Source organism: Nomascus leucogenys, chromosome 14 (assembly GCF_006542625.1).
Source record: "Nomascus leucogenys isolate Asia chromosome 14, Asia_NLE_v1, whole genome shotgun sequence".
Taxonomy (NCBI): Eukaryota; Metazoa; Chordata; class Mammalia; order Primates; family Hylobatidae; genus Nomascus; species Nomascus leucogenys.
This window is the reverse complement of record NC_044394.1, coordinates 11,644,638-11,661,866: the sequence shown is the minus strand read 5'-3', so window position 1 is coordinate 11,661,866 and position 17,229 is coordinate 11,644,638. Positions and strand designations below refer to the sequence as shown.

Sequence of the window (17,229 nt, the reverse complement as noted above, 5' to 3'; positions counted from 1 at the left end):
GGTGCGTGCTACCACACCCAGCTAATTTTTTTTTTTTTTTGTATTTTTAATAGAGACGGGGTTTCACCATATTGGCCAGGCTGGTCTCGAACTCCTGATGTCAAGTGATTCATCTGTCGCGGCCTCCCAAGGTGCTGGCATTACAGGCATGAGCCACCATGCACGGCCATGACTTCACTTCAAATGAGCACAGAAAAATCTGGGGGTCCAACAGCCTTATGGTACATCTTTTGAAGCCTGGTCAGACAAGAGGGTCTTTAGGTGATGGTGAAGTGACAGTTTTGAGTTGTCTTCTTTGGTAGTAAGTGTTGGTTAATTCTAACAGCAGGAACAATTGAGGAGTCCAAGAAAACAATCTTGTTCACATTGCATTGATTTTGTTACAGGTGACACTAATTTAAAAATTGGCAGGCTCTGGAACAGACCTACCCCCAGGTCTAGAAAGACCTGCCCTCAAAGTACCTTTTCTGAAAAAGTTGCCCTGCCTCAGATGTTGTGTATCTGTTGGACTTTTCAGCTACTGTGGTTTCCAAGGAATGCACCTCTATCAAAAATGAGCTTAATTCCTAAGGAAGTCAATTATTCATTCTTCCATTCCAGCAAAGTCAACAAATATTGACAGCCCACCTTGAATCACTGTGCTGGGCCCTGGATGTAGCAGTGTTTTAATATTCCGGCTCTTGTGGGGGGCTTTACAATCTAGCTGGGCAGAAGAGGAAACATGCAAATAAATTAAAATGCAGGGTCCTATGAGGTTAATGAACAGCCTTGGCGACCTAAGTTTTGATAATAACATAACTAAAAGTTCGGCTCCACAACTCAGTAGCTGTGTGCCTTGGACAGGTCATACCAGATTAGGAAAGGTGAGAATGAGCTGACGAACGCAGCACTCTGGGATCATGGTTCCAGCTCCGGGCAGAAGGTCACATCGTGTCGGGTGTGCGAAGGCAGAATAGCCTGCAGAGACCCCTGTGGCGTTGAAAAGAGGTGTCGTCGCGACCTTTGGCGCCGGAGAGGCGAAACAAGAGGGGGTGTTCGGGCCCTCAGGTACGGCTCAGCCGCCCAAGGCGAAGCGCATGTGGCAGTTGGCGGGAAATCCCTGGGGGTAGAGCCTCGGCTCGAGGTCCGGCCGCCCCGTGCTACGTCATCGAGCAGCTCCCCCTCCCCTTGCTACAAGTCGCACGCGCGGAAGTAAACACCTCTACGTCATCAGGGCGCGTCCTCGTCTTTCCCCTCCCATCTCCTCAGATCGGTGGACGTGCTCGCCTCCACTTGGGGCCAGGTCTATGTCCCGGTTTCCCGCAGTCGCGGGCAGGGCGCCAAGGCGGCAGGAGGAGGGTGAGCGGTCAAGAGACCTCCAGGAAGAGCGGCCCTCGGCTGTTTGCATCGCCGATAGAGGTGCGGTCCGCGGGACGGTACGGAAGCCAGCGGGAGTTACGGTGTGGGGGTTTTGTGGGGGGATGAAAGTACGCCTTTGGCGGCCTGAGAAGAGTAGTGAGGAAGCTGTGGCGTTCTCCTGGCTTTCCAAGCCCGAGGCGAACTTTGCGTCCAATGAGCACTTTGCCTTAGAGGGGGGCGGTCCCAGATCCAAGTTAGGCGAAAACCTTGCTGGGGGGCGAAAAAGTGAACCCCAGCGCCCGAAATGCATTCTGTTCTTAAACAGGCTCATAAGCCCTTTGTTCTCTACCCATTCATCCCCCCCCTTCGTCGGGCCGCCAGCCTGCCTTTGGGTACGGTATGAAGGGAGCCAGTTTCCAGGAGCCAGTTTCCATGGTTACCCACCACTTGGCCTTCTGGGATATCAGTCACTCTGAACAGGGACCTAACTTGAACCATGAATCAGAAGCAAACACAGGTGGCTTCTAATCCATCTGAGAATTTTCTGCTGTGTTCCAGTTTTTGGTCTATTGTTAAATAAAATTGAGTTTTGTGCTTCTGTGTAAGTATGCATGTGTATACGTTGCCTTGAGCTATACTTGCTTTGAAAAGTACTTTGAGTTATGCGTGAACAAATGCTCAAGTTGCTGGATTTCACCAAAAAGTTGTTCTGGGCTCATTAACCCTCACTTACAAATTGCGCTCATTAACGCTCACTTACATGAGCGATTTAACTGAGAAGTCATGGATGATCCCTTCCAGCCCTAACATTCTATTGCCTTTCTGGTTTTAGTCCTGAGAAATTGAGTCAGAGATATCTTTACAAGTCTTTTAATTGACTCGTTTTTCTGTTATTACAGAAGAAAAAGGATGCACGTCCCAGGAGGGAGGAACTACTCCAACTTTTCCTATTCAGAAACAAAGAAAAAAGATTATTCAAGCTGTGAGGGACAATTCATTCCTTATTGTTACTGGAAATACAGGAAGTGGTAAAACAACTCAACTCCCAAAATATCTATATGAAGCAGGTGATTTTTTTCTGTTGTGATATTGGAAATATTTTAAAAATATCCTCTTTTTAAAGGCCAGTAGGACTTCTGTACTCCATGATTGCCCACTGTTTGCTTTATAGTCCCACTTCTCTTGGCACACCCCCTTCCCCTATGTCTCCTTTGCTTCTTTATGGTCTGTTTCAGGTTCAGGAATTAGTTGGGATGGCAAATTTTCCCATTTTTAATTACCATAATAATCTCAAATAGAATTACATCTAGATATTAATTCCATTTTATAGAATAAGGTTGTCTAGCAGTAGACTATTAACCATTGGATACTGAAATAATTTTGAGGGGGAAGAGATATGTGATATCTGTTGCTGCCATTAGTACTTCTTGGTTCTTCCTCTAGAGCATTATCAGGTAAATATTTATCCCCTGACTTTGCCAGCACAAGCCAACTAACAAATTAACGTTTAAAATATGTTAAGTAAAATTAATAGGAGGCCTTTGGTTTCGACTGATGCCCCACCCTAGACCCAACAGACCAAACCGAAGTGGAGTTACTCATACTGAAGTTCCACACGACCAAGTCTAGAAACTAAATTTTTCATCTACTGAGAAATCAGGAGAAAGAGATAATAGCCAAATCCCCAAACAGACCAGTTTTAGGAGCATCAAGAAGTTTCCTCTGCTTTAACTTTTACTGGAAAAGTAACTTTGAAATGAGCAATCTGCTTTTTGTTTTCTGTTTCTGCTTTCCTCAGCCCTTTTCTGTCTATACAATCAGCCTCCTCTGCTCAGCTCATTGGAACACTCATTCTATTTTATGAGACGATGGGTTGATGTGATTCCAGAGTTAGAATCACAAAAGCCAATTAAAAATTTTTGGCTGGGCACGGTGGCTCATGCCTGTAATCCCAGCACTTTGGGAGCCCGAGATGAGTGGATCACGAGGTCAGGAGATCGAGACCATCCTGGCTAACACAGTGAAACCCTGTCTCTACTAAAAATACAAAAAAAAAAAAATTCGCCGGGCGTGGTGGTGGGCGCCTGTAGTCCCAGCTACTCGGGAGGCTGAGGCAGGAGAATGGCGTGAACCTGGGAGGCGGAGCTTGCAGTGAGCCGAGATAGTGCCACTGTACTCCAGCCTGGGAGACAGAGTGAGACTCCATCTCCAAAAAAAAAAAAAATTTTTAGGCCGTGCGCGGTGGCTCAAGCCTGTAATCCCAGCACTTTGGGAGGCCAAGGCAGGTGGATCGCGAGGTCAGCAGTTCGAGACCAGCCTGGCCAACATGGTGAAACCCCGTCTCTACTAAAAATACAAAAATTAGGCATGGTGGTGGGCTCCTGTAATACCAGCTACTCGGGAGGCTGAGGCAGGAGAATCGCTTGAACCCAGGAGGCAGAGGTTGCAGTGAGCTGAGACCCGTGCTGTTGCACTCCAGTCTGGGTGACAGAGTGAGACTCTGTGTCAAAAAAAAAAAAAAAAAAAATTAACTAAATTTGTTGTAATTTTGTCTTTTGACAAGTGTCTTTCAGTATGACAGAACTTTCTGTCATAAGGTTTGTAAAGAGCAGTATTATATTGGATATGATTTGCCTTAAAAAATAGCAAACATATTATTCTAATGCTTCAAATCTAAGGTGCCGTCTATTAAGATATATCACTATTTTATATGCAATAATCCCCTCTTATCCTTGGGAGATGCCTTCTAAGACCACTCAATGCCTGAAACTGCCAATAATACCAAACCCTGCATATACTGTGTTTTTTCCTATACATACATACATACCTATGATGAAGTTTAGTTTATAAATTAGGCTCAGTAAGAAATCAACAACAACAATAAAATAGACAGTTATGACAATATACTGTAGTAAAACTTTTGTAAATGTGGTCTCTCTCTGTCTCTCAAAGTGCTGTAATATTTTTGGACCTCCATTGACCGTAGGTAACTGAAACATTGGAAAGCAAAACCAAAGGTAAAGAGGGACTACTGTACTAGTAAGAATGGAAACGTGCCATCGATTTTAAGATGCAGCTCCATTCCCAAATAGATTAAAATGGTATATGGAAGGTGCATATATATATAGATACAGATATATATATATATATATATATATATATATTTTTTTTTTTTTTTTTTTTGAGATGAGATGTTACTGTGTCGCCCAGGCTGGTCTCAAACTCCTGAGTTCAAGCAATCCTCCTACCTCAACCTTCTGAGTAGCCAGGCTCCTGAGTAACTGGGATTACAGGTGTGTACCACTGCTCCCAGCAGAAAGGTGGCATATTTAAGTCCAGTTTTAGGCTGGGCACGGTGGCTCACGCCTGTAATCCCAGCACGTTGGGAGGCTGAGGCAGGTGGATCACTTGAGGTCAGGAATTTGAGACCAGCCTGGACAACATGGTGAAACCCCATCTCTGCTAAAAATACAAAATTAGCTGGGTGTGGTGGTGCGCACTTGTAATCCCAGTTACTCGGGAGGCTGAGGCAGGAGAATTGCTTGAACCCAGGAGGTAAAGGTTGCAGTGAGCCAGGATTGTGCCACTGCACTCCTGCCTGGGCAACAGAGCAAGGCTCTATCTCAAAAATAAATAAATAAATAAATCCAGTTTTACTCTTGTGGCAAAAGTAAATTTATTTTGGGAAGTGTGTGGAATTTTATGAGTTCTTATGTTTCAAAATTCTTGGCTTACCTTTAGAGTAGATTTTTAGACAGAAAAAACAAAACCAGACAAAGCCTGAATTCTAATTTAAAAAATATATTTTTTACAAAATAATTAGCTGGGCGTGGTGGCAAGCACCTGTAATCCCAGCTGCTCAGGTGGCTGAGGCAGGAGAATCACTTGAACCCAGGAGGTGAAAGTTGCAGTGAGCCGAGATGGCGCCACTGCACTCCAGCCTGGGCAACAGAGCAAGACTCTGTCTCAAAAAAGAAAAAAAAAAATGATATATGTATATAATTTTTTCTTTTTTTTTTTTTTGGCCAGGCATGGTGGCTCATGCCTATAATCCCAGCACTTTGGGAGGCAGAGGCAGGTGGATCACCTGAGGTCAGGAGTACAAGACCAGCCTGACCAACAGGGAGAAAACCCGTCTCTGCTAAAATACAAAATTAGCCCGGCATGGTGGCGCATGCCTGTTATCCCAGCTACTCGAGAGGCTGAGGTAGGAGAATTGCTTGAACCCGGGACGCAGAGGTTGCAGTGAGCCGAGATTGTGCCATTGCACTACAGCCTAGGCAATGAGCGAAACTCTGTCTAAAAAAAAATATAATATATATATTTATTTATTTTTGAGTGGTTATTAATATGTATTATTTAAAATTAATATTTAAATTTCCATGATGCAAACATAGCAGTGTGTTTTTAATTTGCAAGATATTCTTTTGGAAACATTCAAGCAGTTTTGTATTGATTGGCCAAAAAAATTTAGTTCTAATAGGAAGACAATTGCTAACATTGTTGTGTTTCTTTATCTCTGGTTTTGATAGGGTTTTCACAACATGGTATGATTGGTGTAACTCAACCACGAAAAGTAGCTGCTATATCAGTTGCTCAGAGAGTAGCTGAAGAAATGAAATGCACTTTGGGATCCAAAGTAGGATACCAAGTTCGTTTTGATGATTGCAGCTCTAAGGTACAAAAGTCTTGTTGGTATTTGTTTCTTTTCTTTTTCGGGACAGGTCTTGCTTTGTCGTCCAGCCTGGAGTGCGTGGCACAATCATGGCTCTCTGTAGCCTCTACTTTCTGGGCTCAAGTGATCTCCTACCTCAGCCCCTTGAGTAGCTGGGACTACAGGAGCATGCCACCATGCCCAGCTAATATTATAAACTTAACGGAAAGAGTGGAGAGAGTTCTGAAAGATTTTTAACTTCAAAGTTCAATATATATTTTAAAGAATTTATTTTTGTTGTTCATTGTTAATGCTTTAGCTCTCAAGTGTCTGATATTCATCCCATTTTCTTCTTCCTTAGTTCATAAATGACAGTTTATTTTCTTAGGATTCTCTTATTTATGTTTTTTAACTGCAAGGATTCTTGACATGTAGGTTTTTAAAATGTTTTATTGTAGTAAAATATATATAACTTAAAATTGACCATTTTACCATTTTGGTATACAATTCAGTGCCATTAAGTATGTTCACAATGGGCTGGGCTCGGTGGCTCACGCCTGTAATCCCATCACTTTGGGAGGCTGAGGCAGGTGGATCACCTGAGGTCAGGAGTTCGAGACCAGCCTGACCAACATGGAGAAACCCTGTCTCTGCTAAAAATACAAAATTGGCTGGGCATGATGGTGCATGCCTGTAATCCCAGCTACTCAGGAGGCTGAGGCAGGAAAATGGCTTGAACCCGGGAGGCGGAGGTTGCGGTGAGCTGAGATTGTGCCACTGCACTCCAGCCTGGGCAACAAGAGCGAAACTCCACCTCAAAAAAAAAAAAAAGGTGTGTTCACAATGTTGGGTAACCATCACCATTTCTACTTTCAGAACTTTTTTTATCATCCCAAACAGAAACTCTTATCTATTAAACAATAGATTAAAACCCCCATTTCTCCCTCCCTGTAGCCTCTGGTAACTTTTTTTTTTTTTTTGAGACGGAGTCTCGCACCGTCGCCCGGGCTGGAGTGCAGTGGCGCAACCTCCACTCCCTGCAATCTCTGCCTCCCAGGTTCTAGTGATTCTCCTGCCTCAGCCTCCCAAGTAGCTGGGATTACAGGCTCCTGCCACCACGCCCAGCTAATTTTTTGTATTTTTAGTAGAGATGGGGTTGGTCTCAAATTCCTGACCTCGTGATCCTCCCGCCTCGGCCTTCCAAACTGGTGGGATTACAGGGTAAACCACCGCGCCCTGCTGTAACTTCTGTTCTACTTTCTGTCTCTACAAATTTGCCTACTTCAGGTACCTCATACAAGTGGAATCACACAATATTTTGTACTTTGTGTCACTCTTACTTCACTGAGCATGTTTTCAGGTTGATTTATTTTGTGTGTGTGTATTCTTGAAGTCAGTGGAAAGCTGAATTAACAAAATCAGTCAATTAACAAAATCAGCAAGTGTTAAGCATCTGCTATATTCGTGGTACCCACAAATTTAAAATTTTCTTTTTAATAGTGAATATTAGAATTTACATTCCCTGTGGATTTCTTAATCCTGTCCCAGCAACAAAACGATCCCTGGTTTACATATGTTTCCTAATGGGAATGGCCATCAAATATGGCACAAGATGACTCCCCAAAATACTATCTTTGCCTTCCTAGTGGTCACTGTTTTTTCTTTCTTCCTTCCCTTGTTTTATGGATGTCGTTGCTGTTATTCCTAGCCTTTGGATCTTTTTATCACCCTGTTTTAATGCTTGTTGAGCAACACATTTTTATTTGGAGATAGTGTCTTGCTTAGTCACCCAGGCTGGAGTGCAATGGCGTGATATCAGCTCACTGCAACCTCTGCCTCTCAGGCTCAAGCAGTCCTCCCATCTCAGCCTCACAAGTAGCTGGGACTACAGGCGTGCACCACCACACCTGGCTAATTTTTATATGTTTGTTAGAGATATGGTTTTGCTATGTTGTCCAGGCTGGTCTCGAACTCCTGGACTCAAGTGATCCGCCCACCTCAGGAACCCAAAGTGCTGGGATTACAGGCGTGAGCTACCGTGTCTGACCTAAGTAACACATTTTTTAATAGAGAAGAGGAGAAAGTGGGTGTAAAGTATGCACCTACCATTTTCTCATTTTCCCTGAATCCTCTAAAATAGGGGCTGAGTTAGAAAGATAAATCTCACTTCACTGTTGTTTCCCACAACTTGCTCACCTAATGCCATTGCATCATCTTGCCACTTTCCTCTGACTTTATTGTATCTCCTTATTGGTGATTTTTGTTGCTTTGCCCAAGAATACCCAAGTGAGTTATTTGTCCCTTTTTCTGTATAGACAGCATGTTTTGTAACTTACCATCATTTTGTATACATAAGTTAGACTATTTTTATGTACCCTTTTGTTTAGTCAGATTGGTTTCATCACTTAATGTTTGTACCTCTTGAGGAAAAATTTAGTTGGGAAAGTAGTGGTGAATCTCTGTGACTCTGCTGTTTGAACATTAGGAGACAGCAATCAAATATATGACTGATGGATGTTTACTGAAACATATTCTGGGAGATCCAAATCTTACCAAATTCAGTGTCATTATTTTGGATGAAGCCCATGAAAGAACACTAACTACAGTGAGTATTTTAATTTATTTTTTTTTATTAGCAAGTAGTTTGTTTGGGTAGCTTTTTATTGTATAGAGAATTGCTTCGGCCGGGCGCGGTGGCTCAAGCTTGTAATCCCAGCACTTTGGGAGGCCGAGGCAGGCGGATCACGAGGTCAGGAGATCGAGACCACGGTGAAACCCCATCTCTACTAAAAATACAAAAAATTAGCCGGGCGTGGTGGTGGGCACCTGTAGTCCCAGCTACTCGGGAGGCTGAGGCAGGAGAATGGCGTGAACCCGGGAGGCAGAGGTTGCAGTGAGCCGAGATCACGCCACTGCACTCCAGCCTGGGCGACAGAGCGAGACTCCGTCTCAAAAAAAAAAAAAAAAAAAAAAAAAAAAAAAAAAAAAAAAAAAAAGAGAATTGCTTCCTCTTACTTTTTAATTTAATTTAATTTTTTAGAGATGGAGTCTTGCTCCATCACCCAGGCTGGAGAGCAGTGGCGATCATAGCTCACTGCACCCTTGAACTCCTGTGCTCAAGTGATCTTCCCACCTCAACCTCCTGAGTTGCTGGTACTTGCAGACGTACATCACCATGTCTGGCTAATTTTTAAGAACATTTTTTGTAAAGACAGTGTCTCGTTTTGTTTCCCTGGCAGGTCTCGACCTCCTGGCCTCCCACCTTGGCCTCCCAAAGTGCTGGGATTACAGGTGTGAGCCACAGCACCTGGCTCCTACTTACATTTTAATCTATTAAAATAGGAATTCCTTGGTTAGAATAGCAGTGTATTTAAAATAGTTTGGCTGTTAAGTGCACTTGTGACTTATTAGAAATTTACTTTTCTTTCAGGATATCTTATTTGGTTTATTGAAGAAGCTATTTCAGGAGAAGTCTCCTAATAGGAAGGAGCATTTAAAAGTGGTGGTAATGTCAGCAACTATGGAATTAGCCAAGCTCTCTGCATTCTTTGGAAATTGTCCAATATTTGATATACCTGGAAGGCTTTATCCAGTCAGAGAGAAATTCTGCAATTTGATTGGTCCACGAGACAGAGAAAATACTGCGTATATTCAAGCGGTATTACTTGGCATTCATTTAATGTCTTTTTTTAGTATCTGTGATTCTTACTAATTGGGTAGTTTGATAATTCATTTGTTCCCTACTATTTTAATGACAGTCCTCACAGGTCCTAGAACTTTTAAGAACCAAATTTAATTTTTCTGTGGGGCAAGGGAAGTGGTGGTAAGGGAATGACTGTATTTCCACTAGCATATTATGCCTGCATTTCTTGCTTTAGATTGTGAAAGTCACCATGGATATCCATTTGAATGAAATGGCTGGAGACATCTTGGTTTTTCTGACTGGTGAGCATTCAGTATCAAGTTAAAAAACTTAAGTATTTGTAAGTAAGGAATATGGCACGCAGATAGAGTGCTATCTCTGTTGGGAATTCTGTGCCCTTCTCAAGTGTTGGCCCTAGCTTTTTCTGATTATCTGAATAATTTTAGGTAAAAGATAGATAAAAACTGTAAGCTAGCTGCCAAAGAGGATTATATATGTTTATGTCAAAGACATAATAGTATGTATATATATTTTATGACAAAGACATAATAGTATATATATGTCAAAGACATAATAGTGTATATGTATATATACACACAATATATGTCAAATGTCAAAGACATCAGGCTCATTAGTAAATATATGTAAAACACACTGACCTTTTAATAGAAAGAAATTAAATAGTGAAATATTATTTTTGTTGGTCTGTCTTAGATAGAAAGGTAACCTGACTAAACAGACCTGGGTTAATTCCATTATTTCAAAGGACATTTCACCAGGTTCTTCTTTGGGTGGTGGCATTGTACTGTGTGATAGCAACACATAAGGTGTAGAATCTATGTATCGTAAACAAGCATGTGGCATTTTTGGAGATCAAAAATAAAATAGTTAAATCCCAGACTAGTGGTATAACTTTTCAAGTAGCAGCACCCTCCTAATAGGAATTAGTAGTTTCCTTGTTTACCTTTTTCCTCTGCCTTGTACTAATGTTAGAAGTGAGGGATTGTAACAACCTTTGCCTTTTGGAGATTACTGAAGTATTTTGAAATTTAACCAAATGCAATAACACCTGGACTAGCTTTTCTCCTTTGTTAACAATTCAGTGAGTCTTCTCAAATACAGGGTGAAAAGCTTGAAGATGATAAATATTTTTATTCCTTTAGAAATTTAAGTTCCTTAGAAACTGATGTTTCTTCTACTTCGAATTTTATTGTTGAAATATGGTATAGCTTATGTGTTCATCTCCTTTACATTAAATGAGAGATTTATAATAACTTTTAGGCAAAATTAATTTTAATCTTGACATTTTCTTTATTTTTAAATTAATTTTTCTGTTCAGTTGCTGAAGTGATTTTTTTCTTCCCGTTTTAGGCCAGTTTGAAATCGAAAAAAGTTGTGAGTTACTTTTTCAGATGGCAGAGTCTGTTGATTATGATTACGATGTTCAAGATACCACCCTTGATGGCTTGTTAATATTGCCGTGTTATGGATCTATGACAACAGGTAATTTCTCAGAATAGAAAATTTGATTTTTTAAAAAAATTTTTTATTGAATAATCATGTTTACAGAAAAGCACTCAGATCTTAAGTGCTTAGGTATGTTTCACAAACCAATCTCACCTTTGTAACCCACATCCAGATCATGAAACAAATCAGTGAGAACCAGCATTCCTTGAGAGAAGTGATTTTTGCCTGAAGTCTTTTTACATTCACTTTTTTGAGAGCCATGGATATCCCCCTTATTATCGTTAAGAGTATTGTTTCTCTCAGCAAAACAAAACTATTGGTGAGAATTCTTTGAAATGAGGACAGTAGTTTCTGTTGGCATTACTGTAAGTCAAACCTAATTTGCCATTGCCACAGAATTTTTAGAAACTGTATATCCAGCTATGTCTAAGTCTAAACACAGTGGATTGTTTTCCTTTTTTTTTTGTGATGGAGTCTCGTTCTTGTCACCCAGGCTGGATGGAGTGAAGTGGCGCGATCTCAGCCCACTGCAACCACCACCTCCTGGGTTCAAGCGATTCTCCTTCCTCAGCCTCCCAAGTAGCTGGGATTGTAGGCGCTCGCCACCACGCCTGGCTAAGTTTTGTTTTTTTTTTTTTTTTTTTTAGCAGAGATGGGATTTGGCCAGGCTGGTTTGAAACTCCTGACCTTAGGTCATCTGCCTGCCTTGGCCTCCAGAATTGCTGGGATTACAGATGTGAGCCACCATGCCCGGCTGTGGATCATTTTCCTTTTAAAGTAGCCATGCCTTAGTCTGCTTTTCAAGAATGATCCTGTTCTTTGGGGAATTCCAAGAGCAAATACAAACTCTTGATTTGACATTTTGGTCATAGTAAATATTGTTGAATGAGGTTTAGAATTTGTTTTATAAAACTTCTATTATGGAATTTAACTTGTAAAATTAAAGGGAAATTAACCTTAGCCTCCTATTTGGAGTTGGAATTAGCATTTGAATGTTTGTATATTTTACGTGTATGTATATTAACAGCTTTTGTTGATTGGGTGATTCTTATCCCTGTATTAACAAAGTTTTGCAGTATATGTGTCAGTAAAGAACATAGATGTGCTATTTTGGAAATCTCTTTTATGATGATATTAGCTCCTTACTCTCTATTGAAGCATAGATATCTATTTTAGATTTTTACATCTTCAGGGAAATTCTTAGGATCATTGTTTAAGGTTCTCATTGTTTTCTCAAGATTTAGTTCACCGATGCTTTTATAATTTACATTGAAACTGGTAAAAACCCATTATGTTTGGTTTGTTATTAACCATTAACTAAATATGTACATAGACATATTTTTCTATACAGAGTAAATAATTTCATTCTTTCTTACTGCCACATTGAAAATAATGTTGTGGATCTTCTGTTGCCTCTGTTTTTTTTTTTTTTTTTTTGAGACGGAGTCTTGCTCCGTGGCCCAGGCTGGAGTGCAGTGGCGCAATCTCAGCTCACTGCAAGCTCCACCTCCTGGGTCCACGCCATTCTCCTGCCTCAGTCTCCCGAGTAGCTAGGACTACAGGCACCCGCCACCAAGCCCGGCTATTTTTTTTTTTTTTTTTTTTTTTTGGTATTTTTAGTAGAGACGGGGTTTCACTGTGTTAGCCAGGATGATCTCCATCTCCTGACCTCGTGATCCGCCCACCTCGGCCTCCCAAAGTGCTGGGATTACAGGCGTGAGCCACCGTGCCCGGCCGTTTTTTTGTTTTTTTGAGACAGAATCTTGCTCTGTTGCCCAGGCTGGAGTGCAGTGGCGCGATCTTGGCTCACTGCAAACTCTGCCTCCCGGATTCAAGCGATTCTCCTGCTTCAACCTCCCAAGTAGCTGGGACTACAGGCGCGCGCCCCCACGCCCGGCTAATTTTTTGTATTTTTCATAGAGACAGGGTTTCACCATGTTATCCAGGATGGTCTCGATATCCTGACCTTGTGATCCTCCCGCCTCGGCCTCCCAAAGTGCTGGGATTACAGGCGTGAGCCACCATGCCCGGCCTAGAAACATGACTTGTAATGAAAAATTGAGTTCTTCAAAACTTGAGTTTGACACATGCATGTTGTAAATTGGTATTTTCTTTTTATATATACTTTAGACCAACAGAGGAGGATATTTTTGCCGCCGCCACCTGGAATTAGAAAATGTGTCATATCCACCAATATTTCTGCAACGTCTTTGACAATAGATGGAATCAGGTATAACTTTTGAACTTTCTCTTAAAGTCAAGGAAGCCTATCGTTACTAAACATTAGCTAAACATTACTGAGTTTGCTTTTCTGTGCCCTCCACTAATTCCCTTCTCTCCTACTTTTTGATGTTCTTAACATGTAATCACCTATTTTGTTTTGTAATTATTGATTGCTTTGAGCAGGAAATGGAGTAGGAGGTACATACTATATTCCTATTCACACTTTTTTTTAGAGACAGGGTCTCATTATGTTGCTGAGGCTGGAGTATAGTGACTATTCACAGGCTTGCAGTCATAGCACACTACAGCCTTGTATGGAGATCAACCAGTCCTCCCGCCTTAGCCTTCTGGGTAGCTGGGACCACAGGCATGTGTCACCGTACTTGGTGTTCACACTTTTTAACTACTTGGCAACTTGAAGCTTCCTCTTTTCAAATTTAAGATTATGTAGATTATGTATAATGCTTCATGGGTTTCACTAAATAGGAAGCCAAACCTATTTTTCTGTACTCCCATTATAAGTATATACCTTAGATGATTTGATATTTCCTTCTACCTTGCAGCCTCACTTGGTAGAGTTAGTTTGTGTATCCAGCGTTTATCTGGATGTATTGTCTCTGACTTTTTACCTTTTTGTGAAAATTAACTATGATTCAGGTCCCTTATCTTTTCTGGATGTAGTAAATAGTGCTATCAAATTTTTGGGTAAATTTAGTAAGGAAACACTAAAAAATTTTAAGTCTGGACTGACAACTAATGCAAAGTTCTTTAAGACTGGGTTATTTATCATTTACCCAATATATTTTATTTCTTTTTTATTATTATTATTATTATTATTTTTTATTTTTATTATTTATTTATTATTTTTTTTTGAGACAGAGTCTTGCTTTGTCACCCGGGCTAGAGTGCAGTGGCGCGATCTCGGCTCACTGCACGCTCCGCCTCCCGGGTTCACGCCATTCTGCCTCAGCCTCCCGAGCAGCTGGGACTACAGGCACACGCCGCGACACCCAGCTAATTTTTTTGTATTTTTAGTAGAGACAGGGTTTCACCGTTAGCCAGTATGGTCTCGATCTCCTGACCTCGTGATCCGCCCGCCTCGGCCTCCCAAAGTGCTGGGATTACAGGCATGAGCCACCGCGCCCGGCTATTTTATTTCTTTAGCTAAGTCTGATTGTCTGTCTCAGGAAGGCTGAACTTGAATCTCAAAGATCCTGTGTGTTTCTTCTGGATAAAATGATCACCCAGGTCTGAGAGGAAGTCTAATTTCCTGCTTTTCTTCGTTACTTTAAAAATAATGGTTTCACTAAGGAATTAAGGGAGTGCTCTCCTGGGTAAATTAACCTCTGTAATTTTCTGTGTCCTGCACAGGCAAAAGCCATTAAGTAGCATGTTTCAGAATGTTGTCTTGTTATTGCTATCCTACTTTGGTTCCTTACCTGACTTGTTCACCATTTAATTGGCTTAGAATGGCATGTTAAGGGCTAGTTGAAATTAGATTCTGAATCTGTTTAAATGGTCTGAAGCTGACTTTCAAGTTTGTGTATTTTTTTTATCGAGGCAAAATTCACATAAAATTAATCATTTAAAAATGAACAATTAAGTAGTACTTAATACATTTACAGTATTGTGCAACCACTTCTTCTGCTTAGTTCTAAAATGTTTCGACACCTCAAAATAAAACCCCATACCCATTAAGCAGGTACTCCACGTTCCCCTCTTGACCCCAGCCCTTGGCAACTACCAGTCTTACTTTTTGTTTGTATGTATTTTCTTTTTTAAAAAATTCTTTAGATATGTCAGCAGGAAGCAGTATCTATTTTCTATTCTGGATATTTCATACAAATAGAATCATATAATATGTGGCCTTCTGTGTTTGCTTTCTTTGACTTAGCATAATATTTTTGAGGTTCATCCACATTGTAGCATGTATCAGTACTTCATTCTTTTTTGTGACTGCATAATATTGCATAGTGTGTGTGTGTATATATATATCTATATATATTCCATTGTGTGTGTATATATGTGTGTGTATATATACTACATACATATATGCAAAGCAATTTTTTCATCCCTTCTTCCATTAATGGTTAATGGACATTTAGGTTGTTTTTTTTTGTTTTTTTTTTTTTTGAGACAGAGTCTCGCTCTGTCACCCAGGCTGGAGTGCAGTGGCGCGATCTCGGCTCACCGCAAGCTCTGCCTCCCGGGTTCACGCCATTCTCCTGCCTCAGCCTCTCGAGCAGCTGGGACTACAGGCGCGCCCGCCACAGCGCCCGGCTAATTTTTTTGTATTTTTAGTAGAGACGGGGTTTCACCGTGTTCTCGATCTCTTGACCTCGTGATCCGCCCGCCTCGGCCTCCTAAAGTGCTGGGATTACAAGCGTGAGCCACCGCGCCCGGCCTTAGGTTGTTTTTACCTTATGGCTGTGATTCATAGTGCTGATATGAACATGGATCTGTAAGTATTTGTTTGAGTACTTGTTCTCAGTTCTTTTTGGTGTACACTTAGAAATGGAATTGCTGGATCATATGGTAATTTTGTGTTTAACTTTTTGAGGACCTCTGAACAATTTTCCACCTCGGCTAAACCATTTTACATTCCCACCAACAACATACGAGGGTTCCAATTTCTTGACTTTCAAGTTTTACACTTAACATAAAAGGCATTGTGTACCTGCTAGTTTGCTAGAAAAGGAGAAACCAAAGTGGTTAAAAATTAATAAGTCTTCTTTTATTTTCCAGAAACTTAACTTGCTTTGATTCTTCTTAGATATGTGGTAGATGGTGGCTTTGTGAAGCAGTTAAATCACAACCCCAGATTAGGGTTGGACATCCTGGAGGTGGTTCCAATTTCAAAGTAAGTCTCTATGTCAAATCTTTTTATTCAAAGAACAACTGATTAGGTAATTTCTAGCTGGTTTGGGAAGACAAAGTAAATTACCTGAGAAATCCACAGAACATTTTGGGGAATTTTTGGGTTTTTTTCCTTCTGTAGGAGCGAGGCATTACAGCGAAGTGGCCGAGCTGGCAGGACTTCTTCAGGAAAATGCTTTCGGATCTATAGTAAAGATTTTTGGAACCAGTGTATGCCTGACCATGTGATCCCTGAAATTAAGAGAACTAGTTTGACATCTGTAGTTCTGACCTTAAAGTGCCTTGCCATACACGATGTCATAAGGTATGTAGACAACTAGAAAAAAAAAAGAAAAACTTGTTAGCGTGGAGCCAAGTTATTGGCTCAAAAATTATTTTGAAATATTTGACTCATACATCCCTGAGAGTTGAGGCTAACCTCTTTTACAGGTTGGTTTTTATATTGGTTGCTTTTCTTTCTTTTTTTTTTTTTTTTGAGATGGAGTCTTGTTCCATTGCCCAGGCTGGAGAGCAGTGGCGCGATCACAGCTCACTGCAACTTCCGCCTCCCGGATTCAAGCAATTCTCCTGTCTCAGCCTCCCGAGTAGCTGGGACTACAGGTACCTACCACCATGCCCAGCTAATTTTTGTATTTTTAGTAGAGATGGAGTTTCACCTTGTTGGTCAGGCTGGTCTCGAACTCCTGACCTCAGGCGATCTACCCGCCTTGGCCTCCCAAAGTGCTGGGATTACAGGCGTGAGCCACTGCACCTGGCTCTATTGGTTGCTTTTCAACTAAACTAACACAGAAGACTTCCTTGCATTGCTTTAGTAGGATCTCTTGCTCATGTTTAACCTTGGCTTAATGGTGGGGTTAGGGGGTTGTGCCGGTGTTTATTTGGATCACTTAATGACCACTGTTTATTTGTAATGAGAGGTATATAATGAGCTGGGCATAACAGTTTATGCCTGTAATCTCAACACTTCGGGTGGCCAAGGTGGGAGGGTTGCTTGAGCCCAGGAGTTCGAGACGAGCCTAGGCAACAT

At 41.2% G+C, this 17,229-nt stretch overlaps 1 protein-coding gene across 3 annotated transcripts in view; it reads left to right on the top strand.

Annotated features, from left to right (window-relative positions):
* Positions 1–1,147: 1,147 nt before the first annotated feature.
* The window catches only part of DHX40 (DEAH-box helicase 40), a 42,232-nt gene continuing 26,150 nt past the window's right edge, over positions 1,148–17,229 (top strand). The window contains exons 1-10 of one of the 3 annotated variants that reach the window (XM_030828390.1): positions 1,148–1,398; positions 2,238–2,405; positions 5,871–6,016; positions 8,478–8,597; positions 9,423–9,650; positions 9,871–9,937; positions 11,007–11,138; positions 13,233–13,332; positions 16,099–16,185; positions 16,324–16,506. In XM_030828390.1, coding sequence (XP_030684250.1) covers positions 1,287–1,398; positions 2,238–2,405; positions 5,871–6,016; positions 8,478–8,597; positions 9,423–9,650; positions 9,871–9,937; positions 11,007–11,138; positions 13,233–13,332; positions 16,099–16,185; positions 16,324–16,506 — 1,343 coding nt within the window. In that variant the 5' untranslated portion in view covers positions 1,148–1,286. Of the gene's footprint in view, positions 1,416–2,237; positions 2,406–5,870; positions 6,017–8,477; positions 8,598–9,422; positions 9,651–9,870; positions 9,938–11,006; positions 11,139–13,232; positions 13,333–16,098; positions 16,186–16,323; positions 16,507–17,229 lie in introns of all 3 variants that reach the window. The other 2 variants (XM_030828392.1, XM_030828391.1) reach the window with 2 other exon arrangements.